This window comes from Balaenoptera musculus, chromosome 6 (genome assembly GCF_009873245.2).
Source record: "Balaenoptera musculus isolate JJ_BM4_2016_0621 chromosome 6, mBalMus1.pri.v3, whole genome shotgun sequence".
Taxonomy (NCBI): Eukaryota; Metazoa; Chordata; class Mammalia; order Artiodactyla; family Balaenopteridae; genus Balaenoptera; species Balaenoptera musculus.
In genome coordinates, this window is record NC_045790.1 from 15,877,562 (window position 1) to 15,899,752 (window position 22,191).

Genomic DNA, 22,191 nt, shown 5'->3' on the forward strand with positions numbered 1-22,191 from the left:
TAACATTTCCAAGGTCCAAGTATTGCTTGCTATTTGTTTCACCTGCTCTACATTCTTTTCCTTTCTTCCTTAAAAAAATTTTTGTTATTTTCTCTTCTCTCATCGTGATTGTTACATAACTCTTTTTTTATTCTTTTAGTGGCTACCCTAGAAATTACAACATAGCTCTTTAGTGTATCAAAGTGTAATATAAATTAGTACTTTCACCTTTTCCTCAACAATTCAAGAAACTAAAGGCATTGGAACTTCATTTACTTCTTCCAGATATATGTGCTATTATTGTCATCAATTTGAAATTTATACACACAAATGAATATATATCCACTCAAAAACATTATATTATTATTTTAGATGGTAGGTATTCATTTAAATTTTTCCCCATACTTGGCACTTTTATTCCTGTATTTATTCCTTTGACCATTTCTAAGTGTTTTCTGGGATAATTTTCCTTGTAGGTGAAAAATGCTCTTTTGTATTTTCCTTCAGTGCAAATCTGCCGGTGACAAGCGTTCTCAATTTTTTATTTGCCACAAAATGTCTTTTTTCACCTTATTAGAAGTTACTTTTAGTGGATATTGGATTCTATGTTGGTAGTTTTTTTCAGCATTTTGTAGCTATTATTATCTTGTGGCTTAAATTGTTTCTTTTGACTAGTTCACTATTAGTCAATTTGTTGTTCCTTGAAGGTAACCTCTTTTATTTTCCTTTGACTTGCCTTAATATGTATATATATATTTGTCTTTACTTTCAACAGTTTTATTATAATGTGCCTAAGTGTACTTTTCTTTTTATGTCTTGCTTGGGATTTGTTGGATTTCTCATATCTGTGACTTACTGTCTTCTAACACTTTTGGAATATACTTTACCATTGTTTTTCTGCCCTCTGCTCTCTCTAACCTCCTTCTGGACCACTTATGTGTATAATATATTTTAACTCCATAACTCCCATGTCTGTTGCCTTGTTGTATTTTCTAACCCTCCGTATCTCAGTGCAGTTTGATTATTTTCTTCTTACCTATCTTTCAATTGTCTCTTGAAATTTCCTCAATTAAGTCTAAACTACTGTTGCCCACTGTTATGCACAGAGCTGTGTTTCTCCAAAATTTGTGTTAAAGTCCTAACCTGCCATACCCAAAATGTGACTGTATTTGGAAAGAGATATTTAGAGAGGTTATTCAGTTTAAATAAGGTCACTGGGGTGGGCCCTAATCAAATATGACTGGTGTCTTTCTAAGAAGAGGAGACTGGGACATAGACACACATGGAGTAAAGACCATGTGACACAGAGAGAAGACAGCCATCTATAAGACAAGGAGAGAGGCCTCAGGAGAATCCAACCCTGCCAGCACAGCATCCTGATCTTGGACTTCCCATCCCACAGATCTGTGAGGAAATAAATTTTTATTGTTTAAGCCGTTGTTCCAGCAGCCCTAGCAACCTAATACACCCATTCACTAAGTGTTTAATTTTGGTTATCATAATTTTTAGTTCTAGAAATTTCAATTTTTCCCCACAGTTTCCAATTCTTTGCTAAAATTCTTAATGTTGTCTTCCATTTCTCTGAACTTAAGTGTAGCTATTTTAAAATGTGTCTGACTATTCATCTATCTGAATCCTCTGTGTATCTGGATCAATTATCTGTTGACTTTCTTAGTTTTTCAGTCCCTTCATTTTCTCTCTTGTGTTCTTGGTTGTTATTTATTGATTGCTAGATATTGCAGAAAAATCTGATACCCAGGATAATGTTATCTTCCTTCAGAGGGTTTTTATTTGCTTTTGGCAAGTGGGCAGTAAAACTAGCAGTCAGAGTTCACCTGAATCCATATGCAAGGACTAGTATCATTCAGAGTTGATCTACCTATAGCTCTTCTTTACTCCTAGTTTGCAGCTCTTCAGATTCACAGCCCAAATAGTGGGGAGAAGACTCACGACTACCACTGACTTGGGGGCCCTGGCCTCCAGCTTTTGATCCCTAAAGACTTCAAAAGTGCTCCACAGCTTTTCAATGTTTCAGCTGCCTCTTCCAGAATTAGCATATGTCCCTAAAGAAGAAGAACCCAAATGCAGCTCTCATCATCTCTCTGGGTTTCTGTCATTTTGTATCTTCACCTACTTATTCTTCTTTGCTTCATTAACTTCTCAGTTAAATTCAAGTAGCCATACATATATATATGTATGTATACTCATGTGTGTATATGTACATATGTATATACATATATATACATGTATATATTCAAAAATATATACACATATGTGCATACATGTGTGTATAATATACATATATTCCTTTTTAAAAATTGCCAAACATAGCACAGACGTACCTCATTTTATTGTGCTTCACTTTATTGCACTTCGCAGATACTGCATTTTTTTTTACAAATTAAAGTTTTGTGTCACCCTGTGTTGAGCAAGTCTATCAGTGCCATTTTTCCAACACATTATTTTTTAATTAAGACATGCACATTTGTTCATTGCACACTTAATAGACTATAGTATAGCAAACCCAACATTTATATGCCCTGGGAAACTAAAAAATTTGTGACTCACTTTAGTGCAGTACTACCTTTACTGTGGTAGTCTGGAACTGGACCCCCAATATCTCTGAGGTATGCCTGTATTTACAGTATTGTTAATAGAAATTACATGGCGCCTGGAATGATATTGTTCATACGGAGAAGACTCAAGCTTGTTTCTTCCAGGTGTCTGGAGTATTTGCACTATGAGAAACTTGGAAACACTAGCACGCTGGATCATCATATCTGATTCAAAAAATTAAAATAATTCAAAGATGAGCTGTAGTTTGCTTTCAATCACCCTTATTCCTAGAATGTAGCCCTTTGGGGCCCTAAAACAAAATGATGCAGGTTTTCTAGTGCAATCTATCCTTAGTGGGTTCTAAACTCTAATCACTGTCCACCTAGAAAAGCACTTGCACTTAACAAAAGCAGACTGTCAAAAGCACTCTTCAAGAAATATTTCTTGAATGAGAAAGTAAGGACCTCCAAAAATCTGTTCAACCATAAAAGCAACAAGCACACTGCACAAATGGTCAAAATCAACTTTTTTGGAACTGTGGAAACTAACCAGAGGCTTAAAACAATCTGAACAGCATTTATTCAATAAAATTGGCTGAATCTTGACCTTTGTGGTGCTTTAACTTACACTATTCATATTCCCCTTTCTCTGCAGTAGCTGTGACACCTGCAGCCTCACTACCATGGTAACCGTGAAAATAATCTAGCAATCACTGGAGGGTGCAGAACATTCAAGGCATTTGAAGAAATCTTTGTCCTATCATTAGCTGATCACTAAGCTAAACTAAGGGGAGATTTCAGTGGCTACACACAGTTTAGATTACAAAGATTACAGAATCGGGCCAGGGAAGTCATCAAAGAGCAACAACAACAAGCCCTGGGGGTGGAGATTTGATTTGCAGAGTTGCCAACATTATATTAAAAATGTCTAGGGACTTCCCTGGTGGTCCAGTGGTTAAGAATCCTCCTTCCAATGCAGGGGACGCAGGTTGGATCCCTGGTCGAGGAACTAAGATCCCACATGCCACAGGGCAACTGAGCCCACGTGCTCTGGAGCCCATGCGCCACAACTAGAGAGAAGGCTGCGTGCCACAATGAACGATCCTGATGCCGCAATGAAAGGTCCTGCATGCTGCAATGAAGATCCCGCATGCCACAACTAAGACCTGAGGCAGCCAAATAAATAAATAAATATTTTAAAAAAGAAAGAAATGTAGCTTTAAAAAAAACTTTTTTTTTTTTTTTATGGCTGTGTTGGGTCTTAGCTTCTGTGCAAGGGCTTTCTCCAGTTGTGGGGAGCGGGGGCCACTCTTCATCGCGGTGCGCAGGCCTCTCACTATCGTGGCCTCTCTTGTGGAGCGCAGGCTCAGTAATTGTGGCTCACAGGCCCAGCCGCTCTGCGGCACGCGGGATCTTCCCAGACCAGGGCTCGAACCTGTGTCCCCTGCACTGGCAGGCAGTTTCTCAACCACTGAGCCACCAGGGAAGCCCAAAAAAACCACTTTTTTTAATAAAAATAAATATGTCTAGCTTTCAATAAAAAATTATGAAACATGCCAAGAAATAGTAAACTACAGCCCATTCACATGAAAAAAAAGTAGTTAATAGAAACTGCACGGGGAGAAGCCCGGACATCGGTTATATTAGACAAGGACTTTAAACCACCCATTTTCATTTTATTTTATTTATTTTTAAAATTATTTACTTATTTATATTTATGTTTGGCTGCATTGGGTCTTTGTTGCTGCACGCACGCTTTTCTCTAGTTGCTGCGGGCAGGAGCTACTCTTCATTGCAGTGCACGGGCTTCTCACCGTGGTGGTTCTCTTGTTGCAGAGCATGGGCTCTAGGCGCACAGGCTTCAGCAGTTGTGGTATGTGGGCTCAGTAGTTGTGGCTCGTGGGCTCTAGAGCGCAGGCTCAGTAGTTGTGGCGCACGGGCTTAGCTGCTCCGTGGCATGTGGGATCTTCCCAGACCAGGGCTCGAACCTGTGTCTCCTGCATTGGCAGGCAGATTCTTAACCACTGCACCACCAGAGAAGCCCCCAACCATTTTTAAATAATGTTCAAAGATCTAAAGAAAACTACATCTAAAGACCTTAAGGAAAATCTCACGAAGTAAAGACTACCAATAAAGATAGAAATTGTAAGAAAGAACCAAACAAAAATTTTGGAATCAGAAAGTATAAGTGAAATGAAAAATTCACCAGAGGGGCTTAAGAGCAGATTTGATCAGGCAGAAGGAATAATCAGCGAACTAAAAGATAAATCAATCAAGATTATCCAGTGTGAGAAACAGAAAGAAAAAAAGGAAGAAAAATGAATGCAGCCTCTGAGACCTGTGAGACACCATCAAGCATAACAATATACGAATAATTGGAGTCTCAGTAGCAGGGGAGAGAGAGAAAGGGGCAAAAGAGTGTTCGAAGAAATAGTGGACCAAAAATTCCCAAATTTGATTCAAAAGTTAACTGACACATTCAAGAAGACTAAAACATACCAATTAGGATAAACTCAAACTTGATCTACAACATCAGCCCTTCCCTGGGTCTCCAACCTGCTGGCCTACCCTGCAGATTTTGGACTTGCCAGCCTCCATAAATCACATGAGCCAATTCCTCAAAATACACACACACACACACACACACACACACACACACACACACACACACACACACACCCCGTATTGATCTGTCTCTCTGGAAACCCTAATATAAAATTAGCACAGAAAAAAATAAAAAAAAAAAAAAAAAAAAAAAATTAGCACAGGACTTCCCTGGTGGCACAGTGGTTAAGAATCCACCTGCCAATGCAGGAGACACGGGTTCAAGCCCTGGTCCGGGAATATACCACATGCCACGGAGCAACTAAGCCCTTGAGCCACAACTACTGAAGCCCATGTGCCTAGAGCCCATGCTCCGCAACAAGAGAAGCCACTGCAATGAGAAGCCCGCCACTGCAACAAAGAGTAGCCCCCGCTCACTGCAACTAGAGAAAGCCCATGCACGGCAACAAAGACCCAACACAGCCAAAGATTAATTAATTAATTAAAATAAAATAAAATAAAATTAGCACAGAGAAAGAGGGACACCATAGTACCAGAAAGGAACAAATTTTTTGTGGACTACTGAAATCAATTTCGTATTAACATGAATGAGACTGTTATAAACTTAATATGCAGAAAAAGCATTTGATAAAAATCCAACACACTTTCACTATAAAAACACTCAGCCAATTACGAACAGAAAGAAACTTCCTTAACATGATAAAGTGAGTCTATGAAACACCCACAGCTAACATCATACTCAATGGTGAAAGACTTAAAACTATCCCCCTAAGATCAGGAAAAAGACAAGGATGCCTGTTTTTACCACTGCTATTAAATATTGTACTGGAAGTTCCAGTCAGAGCAACTACGCAGGACAAATAGATAAAAGGCATCGAAACTGGAAAACAAGAAGTATGACTATTTTGATTTGCATATAACATGATTCTATATATAGAAAAATCCCAAAGAATTGAGGAAAAAAATCTACTAAAGCTAGTTAAGTTCAGAAAAGTTGCAGGGTTAAAGATTAACACACAAAACAATTATGTTTCTATACATCAGCAATGAACAATCTAAAAATGAAATTAGAACTATTCCATACGCAGTAGCCTTCGAAAGAATAAAATACCCAGAATAAATTTAACTGAGGAGGTGAAACACTTGAACATGGAAACTACAAAACATTGCTGAAAGAAATTAAAGACAACCTAACTAAATGGAAAGACATCCTGTGTCCACATATTGCAAGAGTGAATATTATTAAGATGACAATACTTGCAAAGTGATCTATAAATTCAATGCAATTCCTATCGCAAATCCAATGGCCCTTTTTACAGAAATGGAAGTGCCTATTCTCAAATTCATATGGAATTCCAAGGGGCTCTGAATAGCCAAAACAATATTGAAAAAAAACCTGGAAGACTCAGACTTCCTAATTTCAAAACTAACTAAAAAGCAATAATCAAAACAGTGTTGTACTGACCTAAGGATGACATACAGACCAATGGAACAGAACTGAGAGTTCAGAAATAAACCCAAACATCCAGGGCTAACTGATCTTTAATAAGGGTGCCAATACCATTCTATAAAGAATATAGTCTCCCCAACAAGTGGTGCTGGGACAAGTGGATAACCACATGCAAAAGAGTAGAGTTGGACCTCTACCTCACTCCACATACAAAATGTAACTCAAAATGGATCAATGACCTAAATGTAACAGCTAAAGCTCTAAAACTGTTAGAAGAAAACAAAGGCGTAAATCTTCATGACTTCAAATTTGGCAACAGTCTTAGATCTGACACCACAAGCACAAGGAACAAAAGGAAAAATAGATAATGGGACTCCATCAAAATTTAAAACTTTTGTGCATCAAATAACATTATCAAGAAAGTGAAGACACTCTACAGAATGGGAGAAAATATTTGCAAATCGTACATCAGACAAGAGTTCTGTATCCAGAATATGTAAAAACAAAAACAATAACTCTTACACCTCAAAAAGAAAAAGACAAATAGATCAACTGAAAAACAGGGAAAGGACTCAAAAGGACTTCTCCAAACAAGTTATACAAATGGACAATAAGCACAGGAAAAGATGTACAACATCATTAGTCATTAAGGAAATGCAAGTTAAAGCCATAATGAGATACCACTTCACAAGAGTTACAATTAAAAAAAGGAAAATAAGATGTGTTGGCAAGGATGTGGAGGAGCTGGAACCCTTCTATATTGCTGATAGGAATGTGAAATGGTGCATCCACTGTGGAAAACAGTTTGAGGGTTCCTCAAAAAGTTAAACAAAGAATTACCATATGACCCAGCAATTTCACTCCGAGGTATATACCTGAAAAAACTGAAAATAGGTACCCAAACTAATACATATACAGGCATGTTCACAGCCTGTATTATTCACATTATTCACAATAGTCAAAAGGTGGGAATAGTACAAATGTCCATCAATGATGAATGGATAAACATACAATAGAACATTATTCATCCATAAAAAAGAACAAACTAATAATATAGTCTACAATTTAGACGAACATTATAAACATGATCAATAAAAGAAGGCAAACACAAAAGATCATGTATTTTATGATTATCTCTATATAATATACACAAATCCACAGAAAGAAAGCAGATTAGATGTTACCAGGAAGTAGGGAGAAGGGTGAATGGGGAGTAACTACCTCCTTCCAGGATCAGAAAGTAGTTACCAGCAAGCAGATATCTTGGTGTGTCTGCTCGAGCGGTACCTGGGTGCATGAAATGAATGGACACTGAGGGCTGTAGCAGTGAAGAAATGGGCTAAATCTAGACATATTTTTCTCATACCCTCTGAAGTGCAAAATTCCAATAAACTGTTCTGTCTGCCAAGAGAACAGAGAATGCAGATGGCTCTGGGGGCAGATTCCCTGAGGGGAAGGCCCCGCACACAGTGGCAAACTGGACTGACTCTGCAGCTCCAGGAGATTACAAATTGTTCCTGACAGAAACAGACACCTATTCTGGACTGGGTTTTGCATATCTGCTGGTAGATACAAATTCTCAAAATACTATAAAAGAACTAAAACAGAAGACACTATACCAATCTGGACTGCCAAGTCACATTTCCTCAGACCAAGGAACACACTTTCATCCCCAGAGTAACAGTTTGACAGAAAATTAGAATGAGCAACTGAAACATTTGTTTAAAATGAAGGGAATAAAGGTGTGAAGCGCTAGCTTACATGACTTTATGAGTGTGTACTCATACTCAACATGACAGGGGCCAAAGGGAATGTCCCCACTAGATAAACTCCTCTCCTTTTCTGGGGGATCTAAAGAACAAGGGGTGGGGAAGGATGCTGCTATGACAATACTTTTTTTTTGTTTTCCCCCACATGACGTTAACCCTCTTTTTCACTACCTGATGCAGTGGTTCTCGGACCAGGACTGCAACTTTGGGTGCTAGAAGCTGGGATGAACCATGCATTCATTTGCTAGAGCTGCCATAACAAAGTACCACTAACTGAAGTGTACTGTTCCACCATGCTGGAGTCTAAAGTTTGACATCAAAGTGTTGGCAGGGTTGTTTCCTTCTGAGGGCTGTGACAGAGAATCTATCGTTCTATGACTCCTGGTGGCCTCTTGTGTTCCTTGGCTTGTAGATGGTGCTCTCCCTGTGTCTTCACATTGTCTTTCCTCTATGTGTGTGTGTGTCTGTGTCCAAATCTCCTCTTTTCATAAGAACACAGCCATACTGGATTAGGGCCCACTCTAATGACCTCATCTTAACTTGATTATCTGCCAAGACACTCTTTCCAAAAAAGGTTACATTCACTGGTACTGGGGTTAGGACTTCAATATCTTTTTAAGGGGGCCCCCCTTAAATCCCTAAGCAAGAAACTGTAATTAGAGTTCCTAAGGGCCTAACGGGGTGGACTGTGCCTTCACCCCCTCAGGCAACATTGAGGTTCACAGGACACGCATCTATATTTGCCTAGGAGGTGAGATGGCCCACTCGTTCTGACCTATGTAATCCTACCCTGTGTGGATCGCAGTGGACTGAGGGGGAGGCAATTGCTAGACTAGTATTGCTGGCAGCATCCTAGACCAGCACAGTGGCTAAACCTAATGTTCCATTTAAAGGTGGAAAAGTTTGGGTATAAATACAGAGAAGGAAGAATGGTAGTTGAGGAAAAAGGAATGAATAAATCGTTGTGCAATGAGGAAAATACAATATTACATTGGTGCCTTAAAAGACGCTCAGAGCAAGAGATGACATTGTCTGTTAGCTCAAGTATACCAATGTCTGAAATGGCGAATGAACTGCTGCTTTCAGAACCTGACAATGTTGAATGGAAGCCTGCAAACTTAAGTGGCATGGCTCTGGGAGATATTTTGGTCTTACAATATAATGATGAACTGAACTAATTATTCATGCCTGCGTGGGTCTCTAGTAATGTGCCACTGTTGACTCTTATATTTCAGGTTAGGTCTACTACCACCCTGCATCATGATGTAGGGTGACCTTGTTGGTAAGATTCAACTAACCTTGTTGGTAAGATTCAACTATACCATGTAAATAAGTCTTATGATAATACCAATATTGATAAGCAAATATATTGGGAAATTGGGTTATAGCCTCCTCAGGATGTAATATAAATGGAAAAATTACTGGCCTGAAGAAAGAACAGGACTAGCTAACCACCAGCTAACTTCTATGCTAAAGAGTTTTGCACAGTTTATTGTAAGGTACAAACAGTGCCTTATAATAGATGAAGGGGGGAAAGAGTAATTAGTACAGAAATATCAGAATATACGTAATGGCCTTATAGAGCATATCAGTTGTTTCTTTAAGTCTACCTCTACCTCATACTGGCTCCTCCAAAAGTCAGGCATATCCACAATGATACTACTACCTGGCTTACAGAATGCAGTGGAAGTGACGCTACATGGCTTTCAAGACTAAGGTATACAAGGCAACACGTTTTCTACCTGGCTCTCTCAATCTCTTGGAATGCTCAAGCTCTGAACCCAGCCACCATGCTGTGAGGAAGCCCAAACTAGCTCATGTGAAAAGACCACATGAAGGGGCCCAAATGGAGAGGAACTGGAGCCCACTGTGCCCTGTCCAACTTCCTGACAGTGAACATCATAAATGCTCACTGCATGTCACTAAGTTTTAGGGTAATTTACTACAGAGCCATCCATAACCAAACAGTGCTCAAGTAATTTACAACCCAGAGGGAGAGATAAATAAGGATACAAACAACTAATAAAAGGCAGGATGTGATAATCACTACACAGAATGTTAACAGAGGGCCTTGGGAGAGGACCATAAAGAAATAAGTCTAGCTAAGGGATGGAGCAGAGGAGGGGAAATGAGAAAGATTTCACAGAAGTAATCTTTGAGCTAGGGCTGAATAGACATACACAACTTTGCAGGCAAACAACAGCAACAACAAGAAGGAAGGTGTGGGTGGGACTTGGTAACAAAGTAGCATATCACATGGACCTCTATAGGGACAAAAATTTAACTTCTGGTTTACACAATCTCTAATACTGAAACAGTACCAAACTATTGGAAGGACACTACAGGAAACATTATTCTAAAATGAAACAAGGTGGAGTTCTAGAGATTGACTTTAATCATGCGAAATCATTAAATTTCTTGCTGTTTAATCTCTATGCAAAGGGCTAACACTGAACCGTAAGAAATGAAAGCCACTTATCAGTGCTTCCTTTGATGTACTGGCCAAGGCAAAACCCAGTATCTTGCTTGCTCATTGTTCCAGACCCAATATCAGCTTAATGACAGCAATTCTCCATGGTTAGCATTCTTTGGAGTTCTAGGGGTGATTTTCAGGGAGGCACTGGTCTTGAACCTAAATGAAAAGAACCAGCGTCTAATGACAGCCATAAAAAGCTGAGAAAATTAATAAGCTGCTTTAATTACTAAAATTTACCCTGACTTTCCTGATAAGGGCCTGAAGATTATACACACAGGCATTAGGCTGACAACCAGGGAAATAATCATTACTTACCAAATCAAATCAAAGCATTGAGCTCTTTAAGCTGCTCTGTACAAGTAGAAGCCTGAAAACAGTCCTTCTGAGCTGCCTGTCAGTCTGTTTAGGAAACTCACCTTCGATTTGGGATCCCTCTCACTAAATCAGACTTCCTCTTAAAGTGATCAGGAAGGTAGTCCTTAAAAACCCTGATACTTTAGAACTGCTGTTCTCCTCACCTCATAGAACTTTTTTAAGGAGCCCACCAGGCACAGCTTCAGGCTATCCACAATCTCCTGATGAGGCATCTGGAATACCACTCGTGAATACCATTTTGTGAGGGTGCTGGGGCAGAGGCAGTTAGAGAGAGAGAGAGAGAAAGATGAACACACACTCACAAAGGAAGGCCCACAGCTGAATGTCAGCATACACAGGCTTCTCCATGCACAAGTACCCAGCAAACACATTTATGTTACATGTAAAAACACACACTGATGTAGGGAAAAGATACATGTAAGCCAGCTACAGAATATAAAAACACAGGCATAATTGTGGATATCTGCTACAAAACTGCTTCCAATTGAAAAAATTTAACAACCTAGATATCCACCAACAGAGGACTAGTTAAATAAATAGTGCTATAGCATATAATAAATTCCATGCAGCAGTTAAAAAGAATTGATGGAGATTTATTTGCATCAATACGGGAAAATGACCAAAATATACAGTTTAAGTACATAAAAGAAGATGAGGAACAGTATACATAGTAATGTGTCACTTGTATGTGTATACCAGCTACCTATATGTTAATATGTGCATAAAAGAGTACCTAAAAGTATATATATACTCCAAATCTTTGGTGGCGGTTAATAAAAGATAGACCATGAGGAATTTTCACTTTCTAAATTTCTGGAGATTTTTGCATGAGCATGCTTTATTTTTACAATCAGAAAAAACAAACAAAACCCCTCATTTCTAGGTGAAAAAACCCACCACCAGCAAGACACAGACCCCATTCTCAAAGAGGTTACATTGTAGCCAGGGAACAAATTTACACATGTGATAAGAGATTGTACAAATTAATACCATAGGAAGATAGAGAAGGAAGAATTTCAGTATACTTTTACTATAATATTAAATATTCAAAAATTTTTTCTGGATTTACAGTTAGATTAGGCATTAAAATAAGGTAACCAAACACAATGGAGCCAGGAGTGGTACTTACAGACTGATGCTTGAGACAAAGCCAACCACGGAGCGCATGCCTCTGCTGGGGTTGTGGTAAACATCCACCCCGATCACCATTAATTGTTTCTGTGTTAGAAAACAAAAACAAACCAAAACATCCAAGCAATACATCACCCCATCTTTAATTGTTATCTGAACCCCAAAGCAACATATGAAAATAAGTTCTGGGAAAGGAAGAGAAAGAGTGCAATCAACTTGATATTTTTTAAACGCTATGAACAAAGTCAGAGATCGTCAAGACCAGGGATTGGCAAACTTTCGGTAAAGGACTAAAAAGTAAATACCTTAGGCTTTGTGAGCCACACCGTCTCTGGAGGAACTATTCAATTCTGCCATTACAGCACACAAGCAGCCACAGGTAGTACATAAAGGAGTGTGGCTACATTCCAATAAAAATGCATTTAAGGACACTGAAAACTGAATTTCATATAATTTTCATGTGTCTGGAGATATTAGTTTTTTTTTTTTTTTAATGATTACTTTTTTTTTTAATTTATTTTTATTTATTTATTTATTTTTTATTTTTGGCTGTGTTGGGTCTTCGTTTCTGTGCGAGGGCTTTCTCTACTTGCGGCAAGCGGGGGCCACTCTTCATCACGGTGTGCGGGCCTCTCACTATCGTGGCCTCTCTTGTTGCGGAGCACAGGCTCCAGACGCGCAGGCTCAGTAGTTGTGGCTCACGGGCCCAGTTGCTCCGCGGCATGTGGGATCTTCCCAGACCAGGGCTCGAACCCGTGTCCCCTGCATTAGCAGGCAGATTCTCAACCACTGTGCCATCAGGGAAGCCCTGGAGATATTAGTCTTATTTTTATTTTTTCAACCACTTAAAAATGTGAAAACCGTTCTAAGCTTGTGGGCTATACAAAAACAAGCAATGAACCACTCAGACTATAAGCACTGAGAATGAGGAAAATTCTAGGAGGAAAATTACGAAAATAGCTAGGTAGGACTCTCTGGGATGCTGAATTGAATGAAGACATATCTCAGCATCACTCACCAGAGGAATATCCACTCCCCAGAGCTCACCACCCAATTTACAGTTAATCTGGAGTAAAATTTTCTGGGCCACACTCTGAAGCCTGGTGGGCTGGCCAATGGTTCGGACATTGATGACCTGTAATAGAGGGGAAAGAGGACACTATCAACCTTTCAAACAATGTAAACAATTCTAGAGCAAGTACTACATTTGTTTAAGAAACTCCAGCTGGCAGATAATACACTTTGTACTAACAGTTCTAATTCTAGGGTTTCTAGTCAGGCATGTTGTGTGTGTGTGCACACAAATGACACAAATCAAAACCAAAAAACAACGAGCCAACAAAAACTTTCAAAAAGATCTCATGCAGATTAAAAAAAAATTTAACCTCCGTAGGAAAACCAGCTTTCTCCTTTCAAAGGGAAGCCTATACTCTCAGAACCTGGTCGTGTGAACCACCTGGCGACTCACCTATGAGCAAGCAAAAGTGCTCATGTGGGAACATGAAAGCAGCATTTACAAAGAACGTCTGCTATTACCCAGGTTACTGTAACAGGAAAGTTTCACCAGATGCGTCTACATATGCTGGCTTCTAATAGTTACTTCAGTCCCTCTTTTCCAAGCCTCAAGGGAGGCTAGAGTTTCCCTCTGTGCCTCCTGCCCAGTTTCCACTCACCTGCGAGGGCACGGGAGTCTGCACACAGCACAGCTTTTTAATGGCCCTGTAGAGGTCGTCACGTGTGCCCATGATGATGCAAACAACCATCTGTATCTTCCCCTTGAGGAGATAAAGTATATATAAGTCAGGCTTTGGAACTCTCAGCGGACCTTGATAGGGCTTCAGTCAGGGGCAGTTCAAGAGTCTGCAAAGTCACAGGACCTTTAGGGTAAAGAGGGGACTGAGACAAAGATGGTGGACATTCCAACAGAGAAAAAGGTCCTTGAACCTGAGTGAGCATTTGCTGGGTTCCAGGCTTCTTTGCTTAGCTACATAACATGTTACCGTAAGTTACCTAGAGCTGGTCCTGATTACCTGATTAATTTATTAGGACACTTAAGATCCCTGGAAAAGAACCAGGCTTAAAAATATGCAAGGGTTTCTTATTAGTTGATGCTTTCAATGCACTATAATGTTTTTTGCCACTCTCTTTAGTAAATTAAACACCTTATTACATTCATGCCATAGAACTTTAACTAGGAAACACAGGATACAATACCAGAAGAAAGGATTCAGAGCCAAATGCAGAGGAAATGAAGCTACTGCCAAATCCATAAGTAGATCTTCCTAACTTTCTGATTAGGAGAGAGAATGATATTGCCAGAATATCTTACATCGGCATCTTCTACCTCTCACTGCTTAAGAGATCTGATATTAAGAACAGAGGATCCTTCAAAATCTGAATAAGGAAAAGTCGCACACAAGTGAAATAAAGTTGCCAACGCTTTATGACAGAAACAGAAATCAACAGTATGCTATTCCAAATCAAGATTAATTTTAAATGAAGACTTCTCAGAGGACACATGTTCCAGCAATCAGATCAAAGAACTTCCGAAGTCACACAGAACATGGGCTGCATGCTGGGAGCCTGTGGGCTGGATCTAGGAAACAGATGTGGTTTTTTAGTCCCTATAATGATTCATAAGTCTTTTTAAAATTAACATTTAAACATAGGTAGGTGTACACATATGCAAATCTAGACTTTTGGCTTCTACTGAAAAATAAACAAACTAAAAATCAATTTGACAATGCTGGGCTGTTATCTGCGGTCATGGGGTTTACTCTCTTTAGTTCCCTAGAGTCCCCTCCTGGCCCACTTCACTCCCGTAGACATCTGAGTTTATGACCCTGAAACAAAGAGAATAATAAAACAGAATGCCCTAAAGATGGCAGAGAGATAGCAAGACCAATAGGAGTCAACATTATGAATGAAACTCATACCCATGCTACGTGAAGATTGTTGGCAGTGCACTCTCATAAAGAGAACAGGCCAACTCATGAGATGGGGGAGCTGAGGTACTCAGCTGGGTTTTTCTTTTGAAAGCAGGGCAGACTTTATCAATGATCAGGCCCGGGGGAGGCCATGGCAGAGTAAGAAGGCATGGGAAGTCAGGAAGAAAATACAAAGAAAGAGAGAACATGAGTGTGCTGCTACAAGATGACACACCCAGAGCGGTGGATGAACAGAGAAAGTCATGACTGACCTGTGTTCTAGTCAATACTAGAATATCAATTCTAGTATTGATCTCCCAAGAACTGACTCTTCAATTCAAGGACTAGTTATTTCCAAAAACTTTTGGTCTGCCTTTTTTTTTTTTTTTATGATTAATTAATTAAATTTATTTTTGGCTGCGTTGAGTCTTCGTTGCTGCGCGCGGGCTTTCTCTAGTTGTGGCGAGCAGGGGCTACTCTTCGTTGCGGTGCGCGGGCTTCTCATTGCAGTGGCTTCTCTTGTTGCGGAGCACGGGCTCCAGGTGCACGGGCTTCAGTAGTTGTGGCACGCGGGCTCAGCAGTTGTGGCTCACAGGCTTAGTTGCTCCGCGGCATGTGGGACCTTCCCGGACCAGGGCTCGAACCCGTGTCCCCTGCATCGGCAGGCGGACTCTCAACCACTGCGCCACCAGGGAAGCCCTTGGTCTGCTTTTTTTCCCTCCTTAATCTTCTTCCTCTGTTTTATGTACGAACAGATAAGAACTGCAGGCCTGAACTACTGAGTTGTGAACACTATGACCTGCTCAGCTCCAGTAGTCCCGTTCGGCTATCTGGACCAAGCTGATGGGCCCACTCCCAAGTTCATCACCGGAGCAATCTGAATCTTGAGCCAGACCAGACTGTGACAGCTCAGTACTGAATCGTGCAAGACAGCACCTGGCCCAGGAAATTGCTTTCTGAGCACAACATGTTCTATATAGATAACAAATTGAAGTTAAGTCAGCTATTATCTCAGCCAATTACGTGAGGAACAGAACGCTGGAGTGAGTGAGAGTGCCAACAAAGGAGGAGAGAAGCGAAACCAACCAAAGGGCATGACGACTACTTTGTTAATTCGGTATTTCACGTGCACATGAGTAAGATACAGATTCCTGGACATCATCAACAGCAGACCAATACCCAAGATAATTTAAAATCAAGAATTCAAGCATTTCAGAATGGACATCCTGAAAATTTACTCAAATTAATTTATTACCTCAACTCCCAGCATGGATTGAATGGTTCTGACATAGGTCTCTATGCGATCATCCTTCAGTTCCACCCAGGCTGGTGGGCTCATGCGTATGCCAATGGGGCCAGCTACCTTCTCTAACATGTTCACCAGTTCTCGGGCTTGATTCATTGCTCTCTTTGGGTAAAACAGCGCCCAGAAATGCATGGGGACCTAGGAGCAACAACAAGCTATTTTTAGTACTTCCCACAACTTCCCCAACACTCCAACTTCATATCAGGAGATGTTATTCTAAAGAACAAATTGCTTTTCATTCTCTCTGCTTGAGTCCTGTCTTATCTAATGCCGATTACTAATGCAGATGTGTGTGATAAGTAAATTGTGGCACAGTCTCACAATGGAATACTACACAGCAATGAGAATCGAAGATCTGTAACTATACCTAACAGTATGGAGAAACTTACCAAACAAGGCTAAAGAAATGAAGTCAGACATGACAGAATATATACAGTGTGGTTTCATGTATATATTAAGTACAAACACAGCTGAAAAAAATCAGTGCTGTTAGAGGTCAGAATAGTGGCCATTTCTGGGTTGTGTAAGGGTGCCAGGTAGGTAGTAATTAGGAGCATGGGGGTGGGGCTTCTGGGGCACTGGTAAAGTTCTGTTTCTTAACCCTCAGTGTTGATTACACAGGTTTATTTAACTTGTAAAAATTCATCAAGTTATATACATAAGTGTACTTTTTCTTTAAATATATTTCAAAAAAAAGTTTTAGAAACAAATGTGTGTACTTTATGCATGGCCATAGTGACCAGGTGAGCCAAAAACATTTAAAAATAATTATATACCATTTTGTTCTTTGGTTGCCTTGGTGGGAAACTGTTTTAATTTTATATCTTTCATGGAAACCCTAGGGAAAAAGAGGAAGGAAAGAGAAAAGAAGAAGGAAGAACAAAGAGAGAGTGGGTAATAGGCTGGCACTGAATGAATTACCACGGCAGTTTATTTCCTTGTCCTAAGTCTATGGTCAAGCAAAGGGCTTCCCTCTACCAACTCATCAACTCACTCTTGTTCAAAGGACCTCTGTTTAGCAAATAATTCAGGATGGGAATTCAGTTGGTACTTCCTCTCAAAAAGAGGACACTAAATAATTCCTGCTTCCTAATTTCCACACTTCTAGGAATACTGGACCTCTCTTTACCACCTCACAAGTCACTTACAGTTAAGATGGAAAGGTCTCTGGTTACTTCCTTAATCCAGTTTAGTTCCTGAGATGTGATAAATGACGTATTCCTTAAGTTAATTCTTTCCATTGGCAGAACACGTCCTTCAATCTAAACAGAAAATAAAGTGCCTATGACATGAACCATCTGTAAACACTATTTAGAAAAACGCTGATACTGTTCTGGGGCCTGGTCAACTCTACCATATAGACCTGTCCCTGTCATAACGTCTGAAAATGGTAGAAAAATGCAACTGTTAGCAGTAAGAGTCCACGTCAATAAAACTCTGGACACACATACAGGTGAATTTTGATAGGCGCTGCTCTCTAATTACTGAAGCTTCCAACATAGTCCCCAAGAAAGGAATCAGAAAACACTGTCTCTTTAGAACCAGGGAATTCATGCAAAATGCCTATAAATACAAGGTGAACAGGAAAATAATCTTTAAGAAGATTTTAAGGGAAAAATTTAAGTAGAAAATTAGAGAATATTTCTTAATAAGGCTGCACATAAACTACTATTACACTTTATACAAAAGAAAAGCAGGAAAAAAAGCATAAATATAATGAAAGACCAAATTAAAGTTAATAATAATGAATCAATTAGATCTAAATATCCAAAAATAAGAAGATAACTAAGTTGATGACATATCAATATGATGGATATTTGCCATTATTAAAATAACTTTCTAAGTGCATTTAATATAATCCTGTTTTTGCAAAAAATAAACAGTAATGTATGCATTATAAAAACTGAATGAGTCCACACTGAGTAATGAGTATCTCTGGGGGAATATGTAATTATGTAGGATTTTTACTTTTTATGAGCTCTACTCCTTGCTTTCTTCAAAAAGTAACAAAATACTTATTTTACCTATAATCAAAAAAAATTTTAATGATTTTCTTAATATTATAAAAGTTTAACACAAAGAATAACAATTGCTTTAGCAATTGTTGCAATTGTAGCAATTGTATTAGCAAGAATGTTCACCTTTGCTTATGAAAGTAAAAAACTGAACCTTTCTACAAGGCAGTTGGTAATATATAATAAAAAGTACTAAAAACATAAATGTCCTCTGACCTAACAATTACACTTCCATAAATTTGACTATGAAAATAAACATCATGTGCAAAGATTTAGTTACAAGGATGTTCACAGATTCACTATTTATAACAGGAAAATACTAAATTCAATTTGAATGTAAAAGAATAGGGAATTATTAATAAAATGAATAACTGTTAGCCATTAAAATATTTAGAAAAATATTAAATGACATGGAAAAAAAATTCTAAATCAACTGAGTTAAAAAAAAAAAAAAAAAAAAAGGAAACCATGCTGCATGTGATTGTGTGCGTACACATACACACAGACAAAAAACACTGAAGGATATGTACCAAAATGTTAACAGTGGTTATTCTGATACAGCATGATTATGGATAAACTCTTCTCTTCTCTGGCTTAAGTTTTCTGCCTCTTCAAATAATATTTAATAACATGAACACATGTTCAAGATATAATAATAAATGAAAAAGAAGATGCAAAACCATATATAGTTATAAGCACAATTTTTTAAGAAAAGATTCATCCTGGGCTTCCCTGGTGGCCCAGTGGTTAAGAATCCGCCTGCCAATGCAGGAGACACGGGTTTGAGCCCTGGTCTGGGAAAATCCCACATGCTGCAGAGCAACTAAGCCCATGCACCACAACTCCTGAGCCTGCGCTCTAGAGCCCGCGAGCCACAACTACTGAAGCCCGCATGCCCTAGAGCCTATGCTCTGCAACAATGGAAGCCACCGCAAGGAACAGCCTGCTCATCACAACGAAGAGTAGCTCCCGCTCGCCACAACTAGAGAAAGCCCATGCTCAGCAACGAAGACCCAACGCAGCCAAAAATAAATTAAATAAGTAAATAAATAAACGTATAAAAAAAATTTTAAAAAAAAGAAAAAAGAAAAGATTCATCCTCACAGAAAAAAAGTTTAGGGAAACAAAATATATTGAAAATAATATTATCTTTTATGTGTCTAAAATAAATCACTAAGATATTATCTTTGGGTGATGAAACTACTGATGTTTTTATTTCCTTCTTTACATTTTCTACAGTACCCACATTTTCCTTATTGACTTTCCATTACTTTTATTTAAAAAAAAAAAAGAAACAGTTTTTAACAAGGAGTCAATTCAGAGTGCAAGAGAACTAGAGAACAGATAGAATTAATTATTTTGGTATAACCTAGAAAGAAAATTAAAAGTAATAAAAGCTAATATTTACTGAGCACTTGCTATGTGTCAGATATTATGCTGAAGATTTTACCACTTAATTCCTTTAACTCAATCATTATCTTTATTTCACAGATAAAGAAACTAAGAGATACTAAGCAATTTGTTCCAAGTAGCCAAGATGGCAAGTGGTAGAACTAAGATTCAAAGCCAAGGACTTCACCACCACCTCATGCTGCCTCTGCACTACGGCTCACGCTGCACAAAATACAACAGAATGGACTCAGGCAAATTGCAGGCAGAAAGGGCCATGAGAAAATTAAAACGTACAAGTCTGAGACTTTATGCCTATGGAAAGAATGAGAGTAGTATATTCAAAGAAACACAATTATTGGGAAAGATAGAGAAAAACTTAGGGGGAAAAAAGGAAAAAGACATAGAGAACTTTAAGAATAATTTGGGTTGGAAAACTAACAGTGAGGTGAATTTTAAGTCAATATTCCTTTTGCTTGACTGGAAATTAACAGCTCAGATCCTGGGAAATACAAAAGAAAATCTGTAAGAGATACTAGCAAATTAAGTCAAGGAAATTCAAGTATTATGACTAGGACCAAAAAAAAAAAGTGTAATTATAAAGCAAAAACTGCAAAATAAAGACAAGATACGAAGTTATCACCTAGTCTCACAAAGCTCTAAAATCTTTGGTTAATGCTGTTTCCTACCATCATATTTTCTGGTTTACCTTATGTACATCCTTCTGCAGACAGAGTCCCCAACGTGTCAGTTCACTGTTGGCTGTCTCATTTTTTGAAATTCTCTGTAGCAAGCATTTCAAAGCATTACGGTGCTGTTTGGGGCTCAGGTTGATCTGCTGGGTCAAATCCTAAATAGAATCAAAATGGAGATACTAAGTTATTACTTTCTCCAGTATGAGGTTAAATAAACCCTAATGTATAAAAAATTTCCATAGAAAACCTCCTTCCCATTGAAATCTATAGAAATTTTAAAATATCTCCAAGGACTTTAATAAATATCTCATGAATGTGAATGAAGTATAGGGTTAAAATTTTAACCATAAAAGAATTGGCTTTTTTTAATTGAAATACAGTTGATTTATAATGTTGTGTTAATTTCTGCTGTACGGCAAAGTGATTCAGTTATACATATACATACATACTTAAAAGTAAGTATTTAAAATTGTCATTGTTTTTTTCTTATGACATCTAAATCTTATTCTTTTTCTCAAAGCCATGTAAGGGGGCTTGATTACATCTATTTAATATCTGGGGGGGGCGAAAATGCCCTATGCCAGGCATGCAGGCAAACATAATGGAATGGAAAAACACATCCAGTCTTATACTTTATGTCATATGATACTAGCCACTTAATGTCACCGTAAGACACTTGTTAGGTCCAGTGTGTGGCCCATAATAGGTGTTTTCTAAATATTTATTGTTGAATGAATATCTAATAGGTGTGTATGAAGATTCTGAATCACGTAAGTGAGTTCTTTCTTCATTCTTCTGGGACTAATGAACTGTGCAGCTGTTGCTCCCTGTGTGGCAGTCATTAGGGCAGTGAGTCTACGGGGCTATACAGATAGATAGATAGATAATAAAATCATTACGTTACTGAGAGTTGTAAGGAAGGAGCCTTGACCTACATACTAAAAGCAGAAGTATCAGAAGGTAAACATGAAAGACATTTCTTACAGAAATTCACTTTAGCTCTTTATGTTACTAAAAACAATAAGTGGCATCTGAGACAGGGCCGGGGTTCCAAAACTAGGACAGACAAGGACTGAGAGAGAGGCAGCAGAGCAGTGTGAGGGTGGAAAGCCCCAAGCAGACAGTGTGGAGGTGAAGCCCTTGGGGTCCGGACCCACGCTGCTGCACACATCTCTGCCTCCCAGCTATTTCCTACAAGACTGTGCCCAACATGAGACTTCCAGGACACCCCGAGCCCCACAGTGTAAACTTCTATCCTTCAATTTCATCCTCTCACTTGTTGACTTTTTGCTACATTATCTCCTCCTCCCTTCAAATAAACTGAAGGTTTACAGAAATGTTAAAAAAATTCAGTGCTCTCAAAGAACCTCATTTATGGTCATATGACCAGCTTACAGTCATCCATCTGATTGGCGAGGGTGATGCCAGAACTATTTGTTTCCTTTTACCTTATAATTCAGTCGTTCTACTATTGTAACAACATTCCAAAGAAAGTTCTGATCGGCTTTTTCACAGTGTGTGGGAAGGGACACAGATTATGCTTTATACAGAGGAAAAAT

At 38.8% G+C, this 22,191-nt stretch overlaps 1 protein-coding gene across 1 annotated transcript in view; it reads right to left on the reverse strand.

The window, feature by feature from the left end:
- The window catches only part of PIWIL2 (piwi like RNA-mediated gene silencing 2), an 87,747-nt gene that overhangs the window by 16,580 nt on the left and 48,976 nt on the right, over positions 1–22,191 (reverse strand). The window contains exons 14-20 of the mRNA XM_036855884.1: positions 20,647–20,787; positions 17,682–17,795; positions 16,483–16,671; positions 13,974–14,075; positions 13,319–13,435; positions 12,299–12,387; positions 11,313–11,418 (exon numbers count right to left, since the gene is read on the reverse strand). Coding sequence (XP_036711779.1) covers positions 11,313–11,418; positions 12,299–12,387; positions 13,319–13,435; positions 13,974–14,075; positions 16,483–16,671; positions 17,682–17,795; positions 20,647–20,787 — 858 coding nt within the window. The remainder of the gene's footprint in view (positions 1–11,312; positions 11,419–12,298; positions 12,388–13,318; positions 13,436–13,973; positions 14,076–16,482; positions 16,672–17,681; positions 17,796–20,646; positions 20,788–22,191) is intronic.